The following is a 17,147-nucleotide window of genomic DNA, read 5'->3' as shown; positions in this document are numbered from 1 at the left end:
GACATTTTTGTGAATTGATCAGTTCTTTACTTAATAAAATGTAATTATGACTATTAGAACTTCAAGTTTCTATGTCATTATTATCACTAATCATTTTGAGAGATTAACTTTTTCTGGAAATTAGATCAGATTCTTGAGTATTTTAAAAATACTTACCAGCCTCTTAGTTTTCATGCTCTGAGCTAAAATATATGGGAATTCTAAGTTCATTAAGAGACTATATAAAATTATATTAATAATATTCTCCCCTTCTAATACGTCCTCTGTGGCTATGAGCATCAGTAACGGCTATATGAAGGAAATGACTATTACACATTTCTCCCCTCTCCTACTACTGTCCCCAACTTAAAAGAAGTTAACAAGCTAGCTAATAATACCATTATTAAATAAAATGATTTAATTTATTTCAAATTCTTGAATAGGAAGATATCCTAATTATACCTTAGTGTTCGATAATAAAGTATTTACTGGTTGGTATTAAAAGATCAGCATTTTTTTAAATGCTTGTGTTTATGTCTGTGTGTGAAATTGCCATACATCTTTATAAAATCCTCTAACATGTCAGGAGAAATAAGGAAAGTGGACAGTGTAAGGAACGTGCACAGAATGACAAGATGGAATATAAGAAAAGGCATCTCAGTATTCAACCTTAAAATAGGCACATTCTGCCCTTATCCCTCTAGGCGTTTGATGTTAAATATTTGTGCTTAAAATCTTGTTTTCAAGTTAGTTGCTATTTAATAGGTTTGTGTTATATTAAAATATTTTAATTAGGCAACATACTGATTAGTTTTACTCTGTACAATTAGTTTCTGAAGCAAATACCAACTTAATATTTTGTGTGTACCTGCTCAGCCCTTTTTGCTAATTCACGTTGTATCTTCCTCTTTTCTAACATATCCTGCTCAATTCTGCGTTTTCGTTCCTCCTCCGTTCTCTTCCTTTGTTCCTCTTGTCTTTGTTTCTCCATTTCAGCAAATTTACCTTTAACGGTTCCTAAGAATATATGAAACATGTCTGATATTTTGCTAGGTTTCCTTTTTTGCAATTTCATTTACAATTTACCCCTCAAGTTTCTTACCTGTTAGCTTTGGGACATAGGCCTTTTCTACTTTAGAAGATACCTCTTCATCATCAGAAGCAAGCATTTCTTTAATCTAGATGGTTAAATGAATTAATATGAACATGTCCAAAATTTAGACTAAATCATATTATATGCAGAGTTTTAAATTAGTTTCTAAACACAGAAAATTATTTTAATTATAGTTAATATGATATGTGATTAATGTGAATAATAAAATGTAAATTAAAAAGATGAAAATGAATATTTGCACAAGAATAAAATAAAATAAAATAACCTCCTGCTTTCTCCTGTTCCATTCTCTCTCTCTAACATATTGTTCTTTTCTTCTTTGCTTTTCTTCTCTAGATCTCCTTTGATTTCTTTCTTCCCTGGCCTTCTGCATGGCTTCAAACTTATCCTTTACATCACCCTTGCCAAGTTTTGGCACATAGGTTTTTTGGATAGGTTTGGATGAAGAAAGCAGAATCTTCGTTAGAAGAAAATAAAGAGAAGAAAGTTAAAAAAAAAAAAAAAGATAAGAGGAAATTAGGTAAAGATAGATCAGAATAAGCAATATAAGAAATACTTATTGAAACAGAAAATAGAAATGAATTTGAAACCTTTGTACCATCAGAATCTGATTAGACACTTTCTAAAGTCTAAGTGTGAAAAATGAAATTACAGAAAATATGAGAGTAAAAATTTTATTAATATATAGTAAAGAAGTCCCATTTTGTGGATGCATTTTACTGAAGCTGAAGGCTAGTAAAATATAAAAATTGAATACCGCATTCTAACTTAAAACAACCTATATTTTATTATCCTACTCCATTACTAAAGATTCAGATTTTACATCACTCGCTTAAAAGACACCAAGACTAATTTCAATAAATTAGATGAAAACAAAGCAAATTAGTTGAAAACAAAGCAAAAGTTTAGGTTTCAAAGTTTAAAGCCTAATTCGCATATTAACATTCTTGCTTGTTTCCATATCTAATATGAGCAAAACTGAAGGCCAGTCCTTTACTTCTCATTTGTGGCTGAAGTGCACCAGGGTCTTTGTGCACAAGCACAGATTTATGTTGTTACTACTTCTATACTGCCCATCTAGAACTTCTTTAAACCAACATTGAAAATGCGTAAGAAGGCTGTAGCATTCCAAGTAGAATGAGCTCTAAGAGGAAAATTCCCAAATGGCAAAAGAGCTTCCCAAAGAAGGAGGAATCTGGTAAAAGACTAGAGTAAAGATTTTCCTCCACTCTTAAACCAGAAAAGCAAATTATTTTCATCTTTTTGAAAATTAAGCTGATCTCTAAAAGAAGTTTCAATAAATAAAACTTCAGTGTCTCAGAACACCAAATTCTTTCCCCTAGTAATAATGGCAACGTTTTAAATTAATCTGTGGCATACCCAGCCTTTATCTTAGTATCTTCTTATGGTGTCATTGTGCATTTAAGGTTTTGTAAAGTTTATAATTTTGGAGTGTCAGCAACTGAGCTCCTCTTACTACAACTCTCAGTAACTACAGCCAAGAACCAGAAAAAGGCCAAGAGAAGTTATATTGCAGCTGCTGGAAGAAGTAGCTAAGAAGGATCCTCACCCGAGAGTGAATTAGCACTTTATCCTAAAAGTAGACGTCAAATCTGTTTTTCTGGGTTTTTTTCCTAAGGAAGAACAGCTCTCAGCTAACATCCATGCCAATCCTCCTCCTTTTGCTGAGGAAGACTGGCCCTGGACTAACGTCCTTGCCCATCTTCCTCTACTTTATATGGGACGCTGCCACAGCATGGCTTGATAAGTGGTGCGTAGGTCTGCGCCCGGGATCCGAACCTACGGACCCCAGGCCACCAAAGCAAAGCACACAAACTTAAACATTATGCCACCAGACCAGCCCCAAATCTGTTTTTTAATACTAAAAAAAAAATAACTTCTAAGACTTATTAGGATATTAAACTTCTATTCAAGATGCTAGCCATCACATCCATTTCACTATCATTCACAAATTTAATACTCACGTTTCCTAGATTAGAATCCAATGAAATGAAATGAAAATACTGGGCTCAAGACTAGCCTGTGAATTTTATCTCTCTCTTTTTTTTTTTTTTTTTTGGTGAGGGAAATTGGCCCTGAGCTAACATCCATTGCCAATCTTCCTCTTTTTGCTGAGGAAGATTAGCCCTGAGCTAACATCTGTGCCACTCTTCCTCTATTTTCTATGTGGGACGTCACCACAGCATGGCCTGATGAGCGGTGTGTAGGTCTGCGCCTGGGATCCGAACCTGCAAATCCTGGGCTGCCAAAGCAGAGTGCGTGAACTTAAAGACTACACCACCAGGCCAGCCCCGAATTTCATCTCTTCTTATGTTTTACATCTTGACACTGTGTTATCATGAACTTCTGAATATGACCTTTCCACCAAACAAGTGCTCTTTCACCAGTTCTACAGTCAATCCCAAGTTTCCTACCTTTTTTTTTAACTTTTGAGACTTACCTCAGCTTTTTGGGAAATATCATTCATGTTTGCTCTATGTGGTCTTGGGGTGATTATGAAGCTTTGTATATTTTTGCACCTGAAAAAATATATTAGTCTTTAATAAGAATTTTTAATGATTTAATTTTTTAATATGCTATGTATTCTTTTTTTTTTTTTTTGGAGGAAGATTAGCCCTGAGCTAACATCTGTTGCCAATCCTCCTCTTTTTGCTGAGGAAGATTGGCCCTGGGCTAACACCCATGCCCATCTTCTTCTACTTTATATGGGACGCTGCCACAGCATGGCTTGACAAGCGGTGTGTCGGTGCACGCGCGGGATCTGAACCTGCAAACCCCGGGCCACTGAAGCGGAGTGCGTGCACTTAACTACTGCGCCGCCAGGCCAGCCCCTTCCTCTACTTTTTTTATATGTGAGACGCCTGCCACAGCATGGCTTGATAAGCACTGCATAGGTCCACACCCGGGATCTGAACCTGTGAACCCCAGGCAGCTGAAGCTGAGGGCGCAAACTTAACCACTATGCCAGTGGGCCAGCCCCCGTGCTACATATCCTTGTAAACAGAAACAGCATGTTAACTGCCCCTCAAAAAATACTGACATAATTCAGGCAAGTAATAAATTGTGATAACTGTTAGCTCCTTTTTCCAAGATACCGCGTATAGAAGGTACAAGGCTCATGGTGGTAAAAGATCCCTGTAAGTTTATGGCCCAGAATAGTTTGGTGAACATATCAAGTGCACTTGCAAAGAATGTGTATTCTGCAGTTATCGAGTGTATTATTCTACAAATATCAACGAGGTCAAGGTGGCTTATCCCGTTATTTAGATCTCCTATGTCTTTACTTAATTTGGGGGGGGGGTCCTAGTTCTTCTATCAGTCTTCAACTATATGGAATTATCTATTTCTTCTTTCAATTTTGTCATTTTTGTTTCACGTAATTTCAAGCTCTTTTAAGTGCATATACATAATTATTGTAATATCTTCTTTTTGAATTGACCCTTTCATCAGTATGAAATTTCCCTCATCTTACTTCATTGTCTTAAACTCATCTGATATTAAAATAGCCACACCAACTTTCTTTAGTTTGCATGGTATATAATTTCTAGCCATTTATTTTTCAACGTCTCTATGTCTTTATATGTAAAGTACATCTCTTGGATAGAGCATATAATTGGTGCTGGCTTTTTAAACAATCAGTTCTGATAATATCTGTCTTTTAATTTCAGGGGGTAACAATTTAATGTAATTATTTATATGAATGGACTTATGCCTACCATTTTTACTATTTGTTGCCTGTTTGCCCCCTCTTTTTTTTGTTCCTCTATTACTCTTTTCCTTCCTACTTCTGGATTAATTGAATAATTTTTTTAAATTTTATTTATTTATTTTTCCCCCAAAGCCCCAGTAGATAGTTGTATGCCATAGTTGCACATCCTTCCAGTTGCTGTATGTGGGACGCAGCCCCAGCATGGCCGGACAAGCAGTGCGACGGTGCACGCCCGGGATCCGAACCCGGGCCGCCAGCAGCGGAGCGCGCACACTTAACCGCCAAGCCACGGGGCCAGCCCCTAATTGAATAATTTTTAGAATTTTAATTTATCTATGCCTTTAAAAAATTTGAACAACTTTACTAAGGTATAATTGACGTACGATAAACTACACTTTTAAAAAGTGAACAATTTGATAAGTTCTGACATATGTATGTACTCACGACACCATTACCACAATCAAGATAATGAATATATACATTACCCCCAACAGTTTTCTCAGACGCTTTACCTCCCTCCTCTTCTTGCCTCTCCCACCCCGATCCCCTGGCAGATATGCTTTCTGTCACTGTAGATTAGTTTAAATTTTCTCTATATGGAACCATATAGTATGTACTCTATTGTCTGGCCTCTTTCACCCAGCATCATTATTTTGAGATTCATCCATGTTGTTGCATATATCAATGGTTCATGCCTTTTTATTACTGAATATTATTCCATTGTATGAATATACCACAATTGGTTAACCATTCATCTATTGATGGACATTTGTGTTGTTTCCAGTTACTGACTATTACAAATAAAGCTGCTATGAATACTCATGTGCAAGTCTTTGTGTGGACATATTCTTTTTTATTTCTGTGGGGTAAATAAAGTATAATGGGTCTTATAGTAGATGTATGTTTAACTTTTTTTCTTTTTATGAGAAAGATTCGCCCTGAGCTAACATCTGCTGCCCATCTTCCTCTCTCTTTTTTTTTTTCCCTCCCAAAAGCCCCAGTACGCAGTTGTATATTCTAGTTGTAGTCCTTCTAGTTCTTCTATGTGAGCTGCCGCCACAGCATGGCAACTGACAGATGAGTGGTGTGTTCCACGCCCAGGAACCAAACCCCAGCCACCAAAGCAGAGCGTGCCAAACTTTAACCACTAGGCTATCAGGGCTGGCTCTCTATGTTTAACTTTTTAAGAAACTGCCAAACTGTTTTCTATTTTGTTGTTGTTGTTGAGGAAGATTGTCCCTGAGCTAACATCTGTGCCAATCTTCCTCTATTTTGTATATGGGACGCCACCACAGCATGGCTTGATGAGCAGTGTGTAGGTCTGTGCCTGGGATCCGAATCCACAAATCCCAAGCCACTGAAGCAGAGTGCATGAACTTAACCACTATGCCACCGGGCCAGCCCCATAGCAAACTGTTTTCTAAGTGGTTGTACCATTTTATCTTCCCACCAATAGTGTATGAGAGATACACTTCCTCCATATACTCACCAACACTTGGTATGGTCTTCTTCGTTTTAGACATTCTAAAGGTGTGTAGTGACGTCACATTATGGTTTTAATTGACATTTCCATAATAACTAATGATATTAAACATCTTCTCACATTTCTTTTTTTTTTTTAATAATTTTATTTATTTATTTTTTCCCCCAAAGCCCCAGTAGATAGTTGTATGTCATAGTTGCACATCCTTCTAGTTGCTGTATGTGGGACGTGGCCTCAGCATGGCCGGAGAAGAGGTGTGTCGGTACGCACCCGGAATCCGAACCCGGGCCGCCAGCAGCAGAGCGCGCGCACTTAACCGCTAAGCCACGGGGCCAGCCCTCACGTTTCTTTTCTATCTGTAAATATTCTTTGTTGGAAGTATCTGAAAATCTTTTGCTCATTTTATTACTGGGTTATTTATTTTCCCATTATTAAGTTTTGAGAATACTTTATATATTCTGGATACAAGACCTATATCAGATGTATGATTTACAAAGATTTTCTCCCAGTCTTTGACTTGTCTTTTCATTTTCTTAGCAGTGTCTTTTTTTTTTTTGATGAGCAAGATTAGCCCTGAGCTAACATCTGTTGCCAATCCTCCTCTTTTTGCTGAGGAAGATTGGCCCTGGGCTAACATCCGTGCTTCCTAGGTAGGATTAGATGAGATAACACATGTGAAAAACTCTAGAATAATACCTAACATTAGTAGGTGTCAATAATTTTGATCAGTTTCATTACTCATGGTCTCCATCACTATAATTTACTCTCTTCAGTAAAAAATTACATTTCCCTGCCAGTGAGCATATATTAACATACTATTTGTGTAACTTAAAAGAGTAATGCCAAAGAGTATGAGGAAAATTTGAGCAATCTCACATACAATGTCACGTGGGATTATAGGGATTGATAATTTTAGCTGAATTAATTAGCCAGAGAGAACTTCAAGAAGCCTTTTTTTCCTGGTGAAATGAAAGAAAATTGTATGGTTTGGTGACAGTGAATTAGCCTGTCAAGAGTAGTCCTGGAGAATAAATGAATTAGCTAGCCCTTTTCATCTAATTTTTTAAAAATATTCAAGTTATATCTTGACTTATTTATAGATTCAGAATAAAATAATATTGATTTTTTGAATTTGGTATGAGTAAAACCACTTAAAATAGTTTTTTAAATGTTGTTTCAGTATTCTGAGGTCTCATTTTGCAAGTTTGTGAAAATTTGAACAGTACTAACCTTAACTTTTTTGGTTAAAATATAAGCAAGTGATCCTCTGTTGACAGTTTTCTCCGTTCTGCATTTTGAGGATAAAAAGGTTGTAGCAAAATAAGTTTATTAGCTTTTTGTTTTATGGAATTGTTTCTCTGTTTTTTTGTTTTTTGTGAGGACGCTACACTGAGCTAACATCCATTGCCAATCCTCCTCTTTTTGCTGAGGAAGACTGGCCCTGGGCTAACATTCATGCCCATTTTCCTCTACTTTACATGGGACGCCACCAGAGCATGGCTTGACAAGTGGTGCATCGGTCTGCACCCAGGATCCAAACTGGCACACCCTGGGCCGCTGAAGCAGAGCACACAAACTTAACCGCTCCACCACCAGGCCAGCCCCTGGAATTGTTTTTTAAGGTGTAGATTAAAAAATTGGTTTTTAATTGGTTTTAATTAAAAAATTGGTTTTAATGAGTCCTATTGAGGACTCATATCTCTTAAATAGTTTTATGTTGGAGAAAAAGAAAATCAAAATCAAGCAGATAAATATTTATAGGATTCTTTTATAGATAATTTTTAAAAAGTGTGACTCTGCCTGGTAGAAACAACAGTGTATTTCAATTGCTAACTCAATTGTCTTTCTGTGCTAAACCAAAGTTAAAGGTATGAATTTGACTACATTTGGTTTATTAACTTCGCAGGAAAGAACTCTGTTCCACAGTCATTAATTGTATTGTCTTATCTAAATCCACTGTCTCACTAATACATCCTTTGATCACAATGTGAATAAAATTAATGATGATAATAATCCCAGCTAACACTTATTGAGCCTTTACTGTGTCCCAGGTAATGTGCCAGGTGGTTGACAAGCATTATTTCATTTACTCCCCACAATAACCCTTTAAGGTAAATACTATTATCAAACCCTCTCTCAAAAAAATTTCCAAGCCCAGTAATTTAAAATTTCTTAAAATATTAATAGGAGAATAATGTCTTAGAGGTTATCTAATAGGATTTGAAGTCTTCTAGAAATTGTTACAGATGGGAAAACTGAGACTTAAAACTGAGGCAAGTATTACTTGCCCAAGACCACATAACTAATGAGTGGTGGATAGAGGATAAAAACAGGCAGTCTGACTCCAGAGTCTGCATTCTTACCCATCGTATTATGCTGATGCCAAGAAAACGGTACAACGGGTGTGTGTGGGAGAGGGGAATACCAACCAGCTCATAAGGTTTTACCTACTAGTGTAATCAACAGAACCTTTAATCCAATTATTTCAGAACCACAATTCTGAGCAGTAGAAATATGCTGGAAGCCAAAAAGGCATGATTGCTAGTAGTCTCTACATTTAGTGAATTTGTAATATTTAGCTGGCAACTGGCAGGAGAACACAGTGCTGGGTAGCTGAGAAACAGATATTTTGACTATGTGAGCAGCACAGAGTTTTTATTTAAGTAAGTTTATTTCCTTTTAAATTGATGACATGCTAGCAGTTATTCTTAGAATTACTTGGAGTTAAGCAGAACACACAGTTAGGTTAATAAATGATTCTCAGGTACTGAATGAAATGCAGCTATCTCAGCTGGTTGTGGTTTAGAATTCATTTAGTGAACTGATTCATGTGTGATAAAATCAGGGACTGTTTTAGTCTCTGATTTTTACTTTTTTATTTATTTATTTTATTTTTATTTTTTTATTTTTTTGGTGAGGAAGATTAGCCCTGAGCTAACATCTGTTGCCAATTCTCCTCTTTTTGCTAAGAAACATTGGCCCTGGGCTAACATCCATGCCCATCTTCCGCTACTTTATATGTGGGACGCCTGCCACAGCATGGGTTGATAAGCGGCGCATATGTCTGCAAGGGCCCAGGATCCAAACCTGTGAGCCCCGGGCCGCTGAAGCAGAGAACGTGAACTTAACCACTATGCCACCGGGCTGGCCCCAGTCTCTGATTTTTAAAGTGCCCAAGTCAGCGACATGCAAGTAGCACTCCTATTGTTGGAATTAACAATAGTGAAGAATCAAGTAACAATATTCACATGTATGTCATTCTCTTGATTAAGGAACATACTAATATATCTCATCATTCTGCTAAATTGCCAAGAGTACAGAAGGCTTCTGAATTTCTTATCTAACAGAACATTACTTACCAGTGTACTCCTAAAGTAACCCAATTCACTTTTTTTTGGCATGTGTGTGTGTGAGGAAGATCAGCCCTGAGCTGATATCCGTGCTAATCCTCCTCTTTTTGCTGAGGAAGACCGGCTCTGAGCTAAAATCTATTGCCAATCCTCCTCCTTTTTTTTTCCCCCAAAGCCCCAGTAGATAGTTGTATGTCACAGTTGCACATCCTTCTAGTTGCTGTATGTGGGACGTGGCCTCAGCATGGCCGGAGAAGCGGTGCGTTGGTGCGTGCCCAGGATCTGAACCCAGGCCACCAGTAGCGGAGCTTGCACACTTAATCACTAAGCCACGGGGCCGGCCCCCATGTATTTTTAAATTTGATAAAAGATTAATACAAATATAATTTGAAATCTTCCAAAATATTCTACTAGAACTTTTGTTGCTTAAAGACCTTTGTAGCAAAATATTCAGAATTATAAATATATCCTAATGATAATTTCTCAGTTAGTTGTTGATTTTTCAAACACATTAAGAAGACAGTGATGGTGGAAGACGCACTGGAATTAAAGCCAGAAAACTTGGACTAGAGTTTCTGTTTAGGTCGTTTATTAGATGTATGGTCTTAGACAAACCAGTTAACTTCTGTGAACTTCAGTTTTACATGTAAAATAAGCATAATAATGCTTTTCTCATTATCTTGCCAAATAAAACGGACAGTTCCCTCCTTCTGAACTTCACACTGCTACACCTGACACTCTTGGTCAGGCCTTCATTTTTTTTTTCTTTTGGTGAGGGAGATTGTCCCTGAGCTAACATCTGTGCCAATCTTCCTCTATTTTGTATGTCGGATGTTGCCACAGCATGGCTTGATGAGTGGTGTGTAGGTCCGCACCCGGAATCCAAATCCGCGAACCCTGGGCCGCTGAAGCCGAGCATGCGAACTTAACCACTATACCACCGGGCTGGCCCCACTCCTTCATTCTTGAAATCCTCCTTGCTCGGCTCCATGACACCATTCTCTCCGTTCTTTCATGTCTCTGACCATTCCTTCTCTGTCCCCTCTGAGGGCTTCTTTGCCTCTCTCCATTTGTTAGCTGTTTGTCCCCACATTTCAGTCTTTGCCCTTTTCTTCTCACGTTACACTTTTTCTTCAGTGATTGAATACACTTTGGTAGTTTAAATTACATCTTTAGCCTCATCTCTCTTCACACCACCCTCCCACTCTATCACCCATGCTGACATGCTGGCACACCGCAAGCCTTTGCACAGCTGGCTCCCTCAGCTTAATGTTCTACCCATTCCCTCATTCTTTTAGCTAACTTCTACTCATCCTTTGGTTCTTAGATAAATTCTCTCTTTTCTCCAGGAAACCTGGAGAGACTGGGTTAAGTGCTTCGCCTGTGCGTTGCCATAGCATCCCCATGTTTACCCCAATTGTAGCATTTACCACAGTGTATGGTAATGAAACACTTTCTTGACCACCTCCTCTGTCAGAATGTGAACTCTTTGAGAGTAGAGACTGTATTCTATACACTATTGTATCCATAGCACTTAGCAGGTGTCTGGCATATAGAAGACATACATAATAACTGTTTACTGAATAAGTAAATCCTGCCAACTTCAAGGCAAAGCACTTTATAAACAGTTAAAGATTATCTGGATATAATGTATGACTATCATTATGATTATCATTATGCAGGAATATGATATAAATAGAATATACCATTAATTACATAAATATTTATTAAGCATCTACTGTGTGCCAGGCACTCTGTTAGGCATTGAGAAATACAGCACTGAATAGACACTCTCCCTATTCTCATGTCGTTAACAGTATGTTAACCAAAACTCTCAACAAAAGCCTTGGAATAGGATTTTTAGTGGTCCAATCTGCTTTGCTATCTGCAGACACAGGTAGGATTCTAACGTCAACCAAAAGGCAGCCTGCACCATACCCTAAGCTTCCAGTTAGACGCCTAAGATCAATGACTTCCATTCTCAGTGCACATTTTGCACTTCTCTTACTTCCACCCAGACTTTCATCTGTACAGCTGGTTAACTTTTTGCTCCTTTCCCAGATTACAGAGGATTAGTTCCTCTGAGGTGCCTAGCTCAATGCTTGTTAAATAATAAATTACAGTTTAAAATAAACCCCAAAAGCCATCATGGAAAGATTTTCAATATCCATGTAGTAATCATCAAAACTATGAAGTCTAAAAGATCCCATTCCTTTGACTCAACTTTTATTCCCTTAATAAACTCTTTATACTATATTTTAAACTCTGCTGTTGGACATTTACAGATGATTTTTAAATTAATCTTTTGGAAACATATTCTCAAATTCCAAATATCATTCAGTCTTTGACTCGTTTTATCATCTCCTCCCACTTTCAGGCTTTTTACATATATTATTAGTCAACATTTCACCTACTAGTCTATAAACTCATGTGGAATTTGCTGTTTTTTTATTTTTATTGATTTTTTTAACATTTTATTTATTTATTTATCTTCCCCCAAAGCCCCAGTAGATAGTTGTACGTCATAGTTGCACAGCCTTCTAGTTGCTGTATGTGGGACGCGGCCTCAGGATGGCCAGAGAAGCGGTGTGTTGGTGCACGCCTGGGATCCGAATCCCGGGCCGCCAGCAGTGGAGCGCACGCACTTAACAGCTAAGCCACGGGGCCGGCCCTATTAATGTTTTAATAGTTTATAACATTGTGAAATTTTGGGTTGTACATTTTTGTTTGCCCATCACCATATATATGTCTCCCTTCACCCCTTGTGCCCACCCCCCACCCCCTTGCCCCTGGTAACCACAATATAGTTTTCTCTGTCCATGTGTTGGTTTATATTCCACATGTGAGTGAGATCATACAGTGTTTGTCTTTCTCTTTCTGGCTTACTTCCCTTAACATGATACCCTCCAGGTCCATCCATGTTGTTGGAAATGGGACGATTTTGTCTTTTTTTACAGCTGAGTAGTATTCCATTGTATATATATACCACATCTTCTTGATCCAATCGTCAGTCGAGGGACACTTAGGTTGCTTCCACTTCTTGGCTATGGTGAATAATGCTGCAATGAACATAGGGGTGCATAAGCCTCTTTGGATTGTTGATTTCAGGTTCGTTGGATAGATTCCCAGTAGTGGGATAGCTGGATCATAGGGGACCTCTATTTTTAATTCTTTGAGGAATCTCCATACCGTTTTCCATAGAGGCTGCACCAGTTTGCATTCCCACCAGCTGTGTCTGAGGGTTCCTGTTTCTCCACATCTTCTCCTACATTTGTTGTTTTTTGTCTTGGTGATTATAGCCATTCTAACGGGCGTGAGGTGATATCTTAGTGTTGTTTTGATTTGCATTTCCCTGATGATTAGTGATGTTGAACATCTTTTCATGTGCCTATTGGCCATCTGTATATCTTCTTTGGAGAAGTGTCTGTTCATTTCCTCTGCCCATTTTTTGATTGGGTTGTTTTTTTGTTGTTCAGTTGTGTGAGTTCTTTATATATTATGGAGATCAACCCCTTGTCAGATATATGTTTTGCAAATATTTTCTCCTAGCTAGTGGGTTGTCTGTTCATCTTGATTCTGGTTTTGTTTGTCTTGTAGAAGCTCTTTAATCTGATAAAGTCCCACTTGTTTATTTTTTCTTTAGTTTCCCTAGTCTGGGTAGGCATGTCATCTGAAAAGATTCCTTTATGACCAATGTCAAATATTGTGTTGCCTATATTTTCTTCTATAAGTTTTATAGTTTCAGGTCTCACCTTCAGGTCTTTGATCCATTTTGAGTTAATTTTTGTGAACGGCAATAGCAGATGGTCCACTTTCATTCTTTTGCATGTGGCTGTCCAGTTTTCCCAACACCATTTATTGAAGAGACTTTCCTTTCTCCATTGTATGTTCTTAGTTCTTTTGTCGAAAATTAGCTGTCCGTATATGTGTGGTTTTATTTCTGGGCTTTCAATTCCGTTCTATTGATCTGTCTGTCTGTTTTTGTACCAGTACCATGCTGTTTTGATTACTATTGCTTTGTAGTATGTTTTGAAGTCAGGGATTGTGATGCCTCCAGTTTTGTTCTTTTTTCTTAGGATTGCTTTAGCTATTCGGGGTCTTTTGTTGCCCCATATGAATTTTAGTACTCTTTTTTCTATTTCCGTGAAGAATGTCATTGGGATTCTGTAGATTGCTTTAGGTAATATAGACATTTTAACTATGTTTATTCTTCCAATCCATGTGCATGGGATGTCTTTCTATTTCTTTATGTCATCATCGATTTGTTTCAATAATGTCTTGTAGTTTTTATTGTATAAGTCTTTCACCTCCTTGATAAGATTTATTCCTAGATATTTTATTCTTTTTGATGCAATTGTAAATGGTATTATCTTTTTGAGCTCTGTGTCTGTTAGTTCGTTATTAGCCTACAGAAATGCAACTGATTTTTGTAGACTGATTTTGTACCCTGCAACTTTGCTGTAGTTGTTTATTATTTCTAATAGTTTTCCAACGGATTCTTTAGGGTTTTCTATATATAAAATCATGTCATCTGCAAATAGTGAGAGTTTCACTTCTTCGTTGCCTATTTGGATTCCTTTTATTCTTTTTTCTTGACTAATTGCTCTGGCCAAAACCTCCAGTACTATGTTGAATAGGAGTGGTGAGAGTGGGCAGCCCTGCCTCATTCCTGTTCTCAGAGGAGTGGCTTTCAGTCTTTCCCCATTGAGTATGATGTTGGCTGTGGGTTTGTCATAAATAGCCTTTATTATGTTGAGGTACTTTCCTTCTATACCCATTTTGTTGAGAGTTTTTATCATAAATGGATGTTGTATCTTGTCAAATGCCTTCTCTGCGTCTACTGAGATGACCATGTGGTTTTTATTCTTTGTTTTGTTGATGTGGTGTATCACGTTGATTGATTTGGGGATGTTGAACCATCCCTGTGTCCCTGGTATAAATCCCACTTGATCATGGTGTATGATCTTTTTAATGTATTGCTGTATTCGGTTTGCCAATATTTTGTTGAGGATTTTTGCATCTATGTTCATCAGCGATATTGGTCTGTAATTTTCCTTCTTTGTATTGTCTTTGTCTGGCTTTGGTATCAGAGTGATGTTGGCTTCATAGAATGATTTAGGAAGTGTTCCATCTTCCTCTATTTTTTGGAATAGTTTGAGAAGGATGGGTATTAAATCTTCTTTGAGTGTTTGGTAAAATTCACCAGAGAAGCCATCTGGTCCTGGACTTTTATTTTTTGGGAGGTTTTTGATTACTATTTCAATCTCTTTACTTGTGATTGGTCTATTCAGATTCTCCATTTCTTCTTGGTTCAGTTTTGGGAGGGTGTATGAGTCTAAGAATTTATCCATTTCTTCTAGATTGTCCAATTTGTTGGCATATAATTTCTCATAGTATTCTCTTATAATCCTCTGTATTTCTGTGGGATCCATTTTAATTTCTCCTCTTTCATTTCTAGTTTTATTTACTTGAGCCTTTTCTCTTTTTTTCTTAGTAAGTCTGGCTAAAGGTTTGTCAATTTTGTTTATCTTCTCAAAGAAACAACTCTTTGTTTCATTAATCCTTTCTACTGTTTTTTTGGTCTCAATTTCACTTATTTCTGCTCTGATTTTTACTATTTCTCTCCTTCTGCTGACTTTGGGCTTTGTTTGTTCTTCTTTTTCTAGTTCTGTTAGGTGTAATTTAAGGTTGCTTATTTGGGCTTTTTCTTGTTTGTTAAGGTGGGCTTGTATCGCTATGAGTTTCCCTCTCAGGACCACTTTTGCTGCATCCCATATGGTTTGGTATGGCATATTTTCATTTTCACTTGTTTCCAGATAGTTTTTGATTTCTCCTTTAATTTTATCAGTGATCCATTGGTTGTTCAGTCGCATGTTGTTTAATCTCCACATTTTTGTCACTTTCCCAGTTTTTTTCCGTGGTTGATTTCCAGTTTCATAGCATTATGGTCTGAAAAGATGCTTGTTATGATTTCAATCTTCTTAAATTTATTGAGGCTTGCTTTGTTTCCCAACATATGGTCTATCCTTGAGAATGTTCCATGCGCGCTTGAGAAGAATGTGTAGTCAGCTGTTTTTGGATGGAGTGCTCTGTATATGTCTACTAGGTCCATCTCGTCCAGTTTTTCATTTAAGTCCACTATTTCTTTTTCTTTTTTTGTGAGGAAGATCAGCCCTGAGCTAACATCTGTGCTAATCCTCCTCTTTTTGCTGAGGAAGCCCAGCTCTGAGCTAACATCTATTGCCAATCCTCCTCCTTTTTTTCCCCCAAAGCCCCAGTAGATAGTTGTATGTCAAAGGTGCACATCCTTCTAGTTGCTGTATGTGGGACGTGGCCTCAGCATGGCCAGATAAGTGGTGCGTCGGTGCTCGCCCGGGATCCGAACCCGGACCGCCAGTATCAGAGCATGCGCACTTAACTGCTAAGCCACGGGGCCGGCCCAGTCCACTATTTCTTTATTGACTTTTCATCTGGATGATCTATCCATTGATGTAAGTGGTGGAATTTGCTACTTTTTATTTAGCACCGAGGCCCCAGGCCCTCCTTCAATTTCACATAATCATGCTTACCAGAAATACTATTATATATGTAGTATTACAGAAATACTATTTATTTATTTATGCTTACCAGAAATACTATATATATATTTAGTATTCATATGTATCACTATCATTTTGATTAATAAACTTACAAAATGAGAAGCTATAAAATTCAAATTATTCACTTTAATTGTTTTCTCTCCTTCAGAATCCTCATAAACATTTTCAAATTATCAAATCTTTTCAATAGGTACCAGAATCCAAGTGTGGCGAGGACATATAGTTACCTCAGTTGCTATAGGGAAGCTGTTTTAATACAGTTTCTTCAAAATTCTGAACTGATACATATCATCAGAATAACGATTTTAAGTATACATTATTAGTAAAATGAGGTTTAAAAAGTTCCAGAGTAACTTCTAGCCATGATTCTTTTGATTTCTAATAGGGTCATGGCTTGCGGTTCTTTCTGCCTTCATCCAGGCCCACCTGGTTGCCTACTCAACTACTGCATCCGCCACCCTTCTGTACCCCTTAACCCTCGCCTGTCACTCCAGCCCTGAGGATAGTAACTGCAGTGCATCATGGATGACAATTAAAATTCTCCCCCGGGCTTGTTAGGCCTTCTGTAGTTTCCCTCAGACTGTCTGGTTTCCCTTGTCTCCTCCCATTCCTTCAACCTCTCATCTAGACAAATACATTCAACAGCCTTTTTCCACCTCCAAGACAATTCTTAAGCCACTTCTTCACCAACGAAGCATTTTCCCAAACTAATTATAATAGAAATGGTGATTTTCTCCACTTCACCCTAAGCATGGATGTTTTTTCTCCTTCAGTCTCTGACACCTCTAAATGTGTTTAGGCTTCTAGGTGTATCTGGCATAAACTTTAAAAATTTTTATATTGTTAAATATCTCAGACATATCAGTCTAATACATCTTCTTTGCTTAACTTT

The 17,147-nt window shown here is 37.6% G+C and overlaps 1 protein-coding gene across 3 annotated transcripts in view; it reads right to left on the bottom strand.

Moving 5' to 3' along the window:
• Positions 1-17,147, bottom strand: part of NEXN (nexilin F-actin binding protein) — a 56,028-nt gene that overhangs the window by 28,413 nt on the left and 10,468 nt on the right. For 2 of the 3 annotated variants that reach the window (XM_058538354.1, XM_058538355.1), the window contains exons 3-5: positions 3,555-3,633; positions 1,082-1,157; positions 848-996 (exon numbers count right to left, since the gene is read on the bottom strand). In XM_058538354.1, coding sequence (XP_058394337.1) covers positions 848-996; positions 1,082-1,157; positions 3,555-3,581 — 252 coding nt within the window. In that variant the 5' untranslated portion in view covers positions 3,582-3,633. Of the gene's footprint in view, positions 1-847; positions 997-1,081; positions 1,158-1,358; positions 1,499-3,554; positions 3,634-17,147 lie in introns of those variants that run through there. The other variant, XM_058538356.1, reaches the window with a different exon arrangement.

This window comes from Diceros bicornis, chromosome 4 (genome assembly GCF_020826845.1).
Source record: "Diceros bicornis minor isolate mBicDic1 chromosome 4, mDicBic1.mat.cur, whole genome shotgun sequence".
NCBI lineage: Eukaryota > Metazoa > Chordata > Mammalia > Perissodactyla > Rhinocerotidae > Diceros > Diceros bicornis.
Note: the sequence above shows the minus strand (reverse complement) of the source record. Positions and strands in the feature narration are given on the sequence as shown.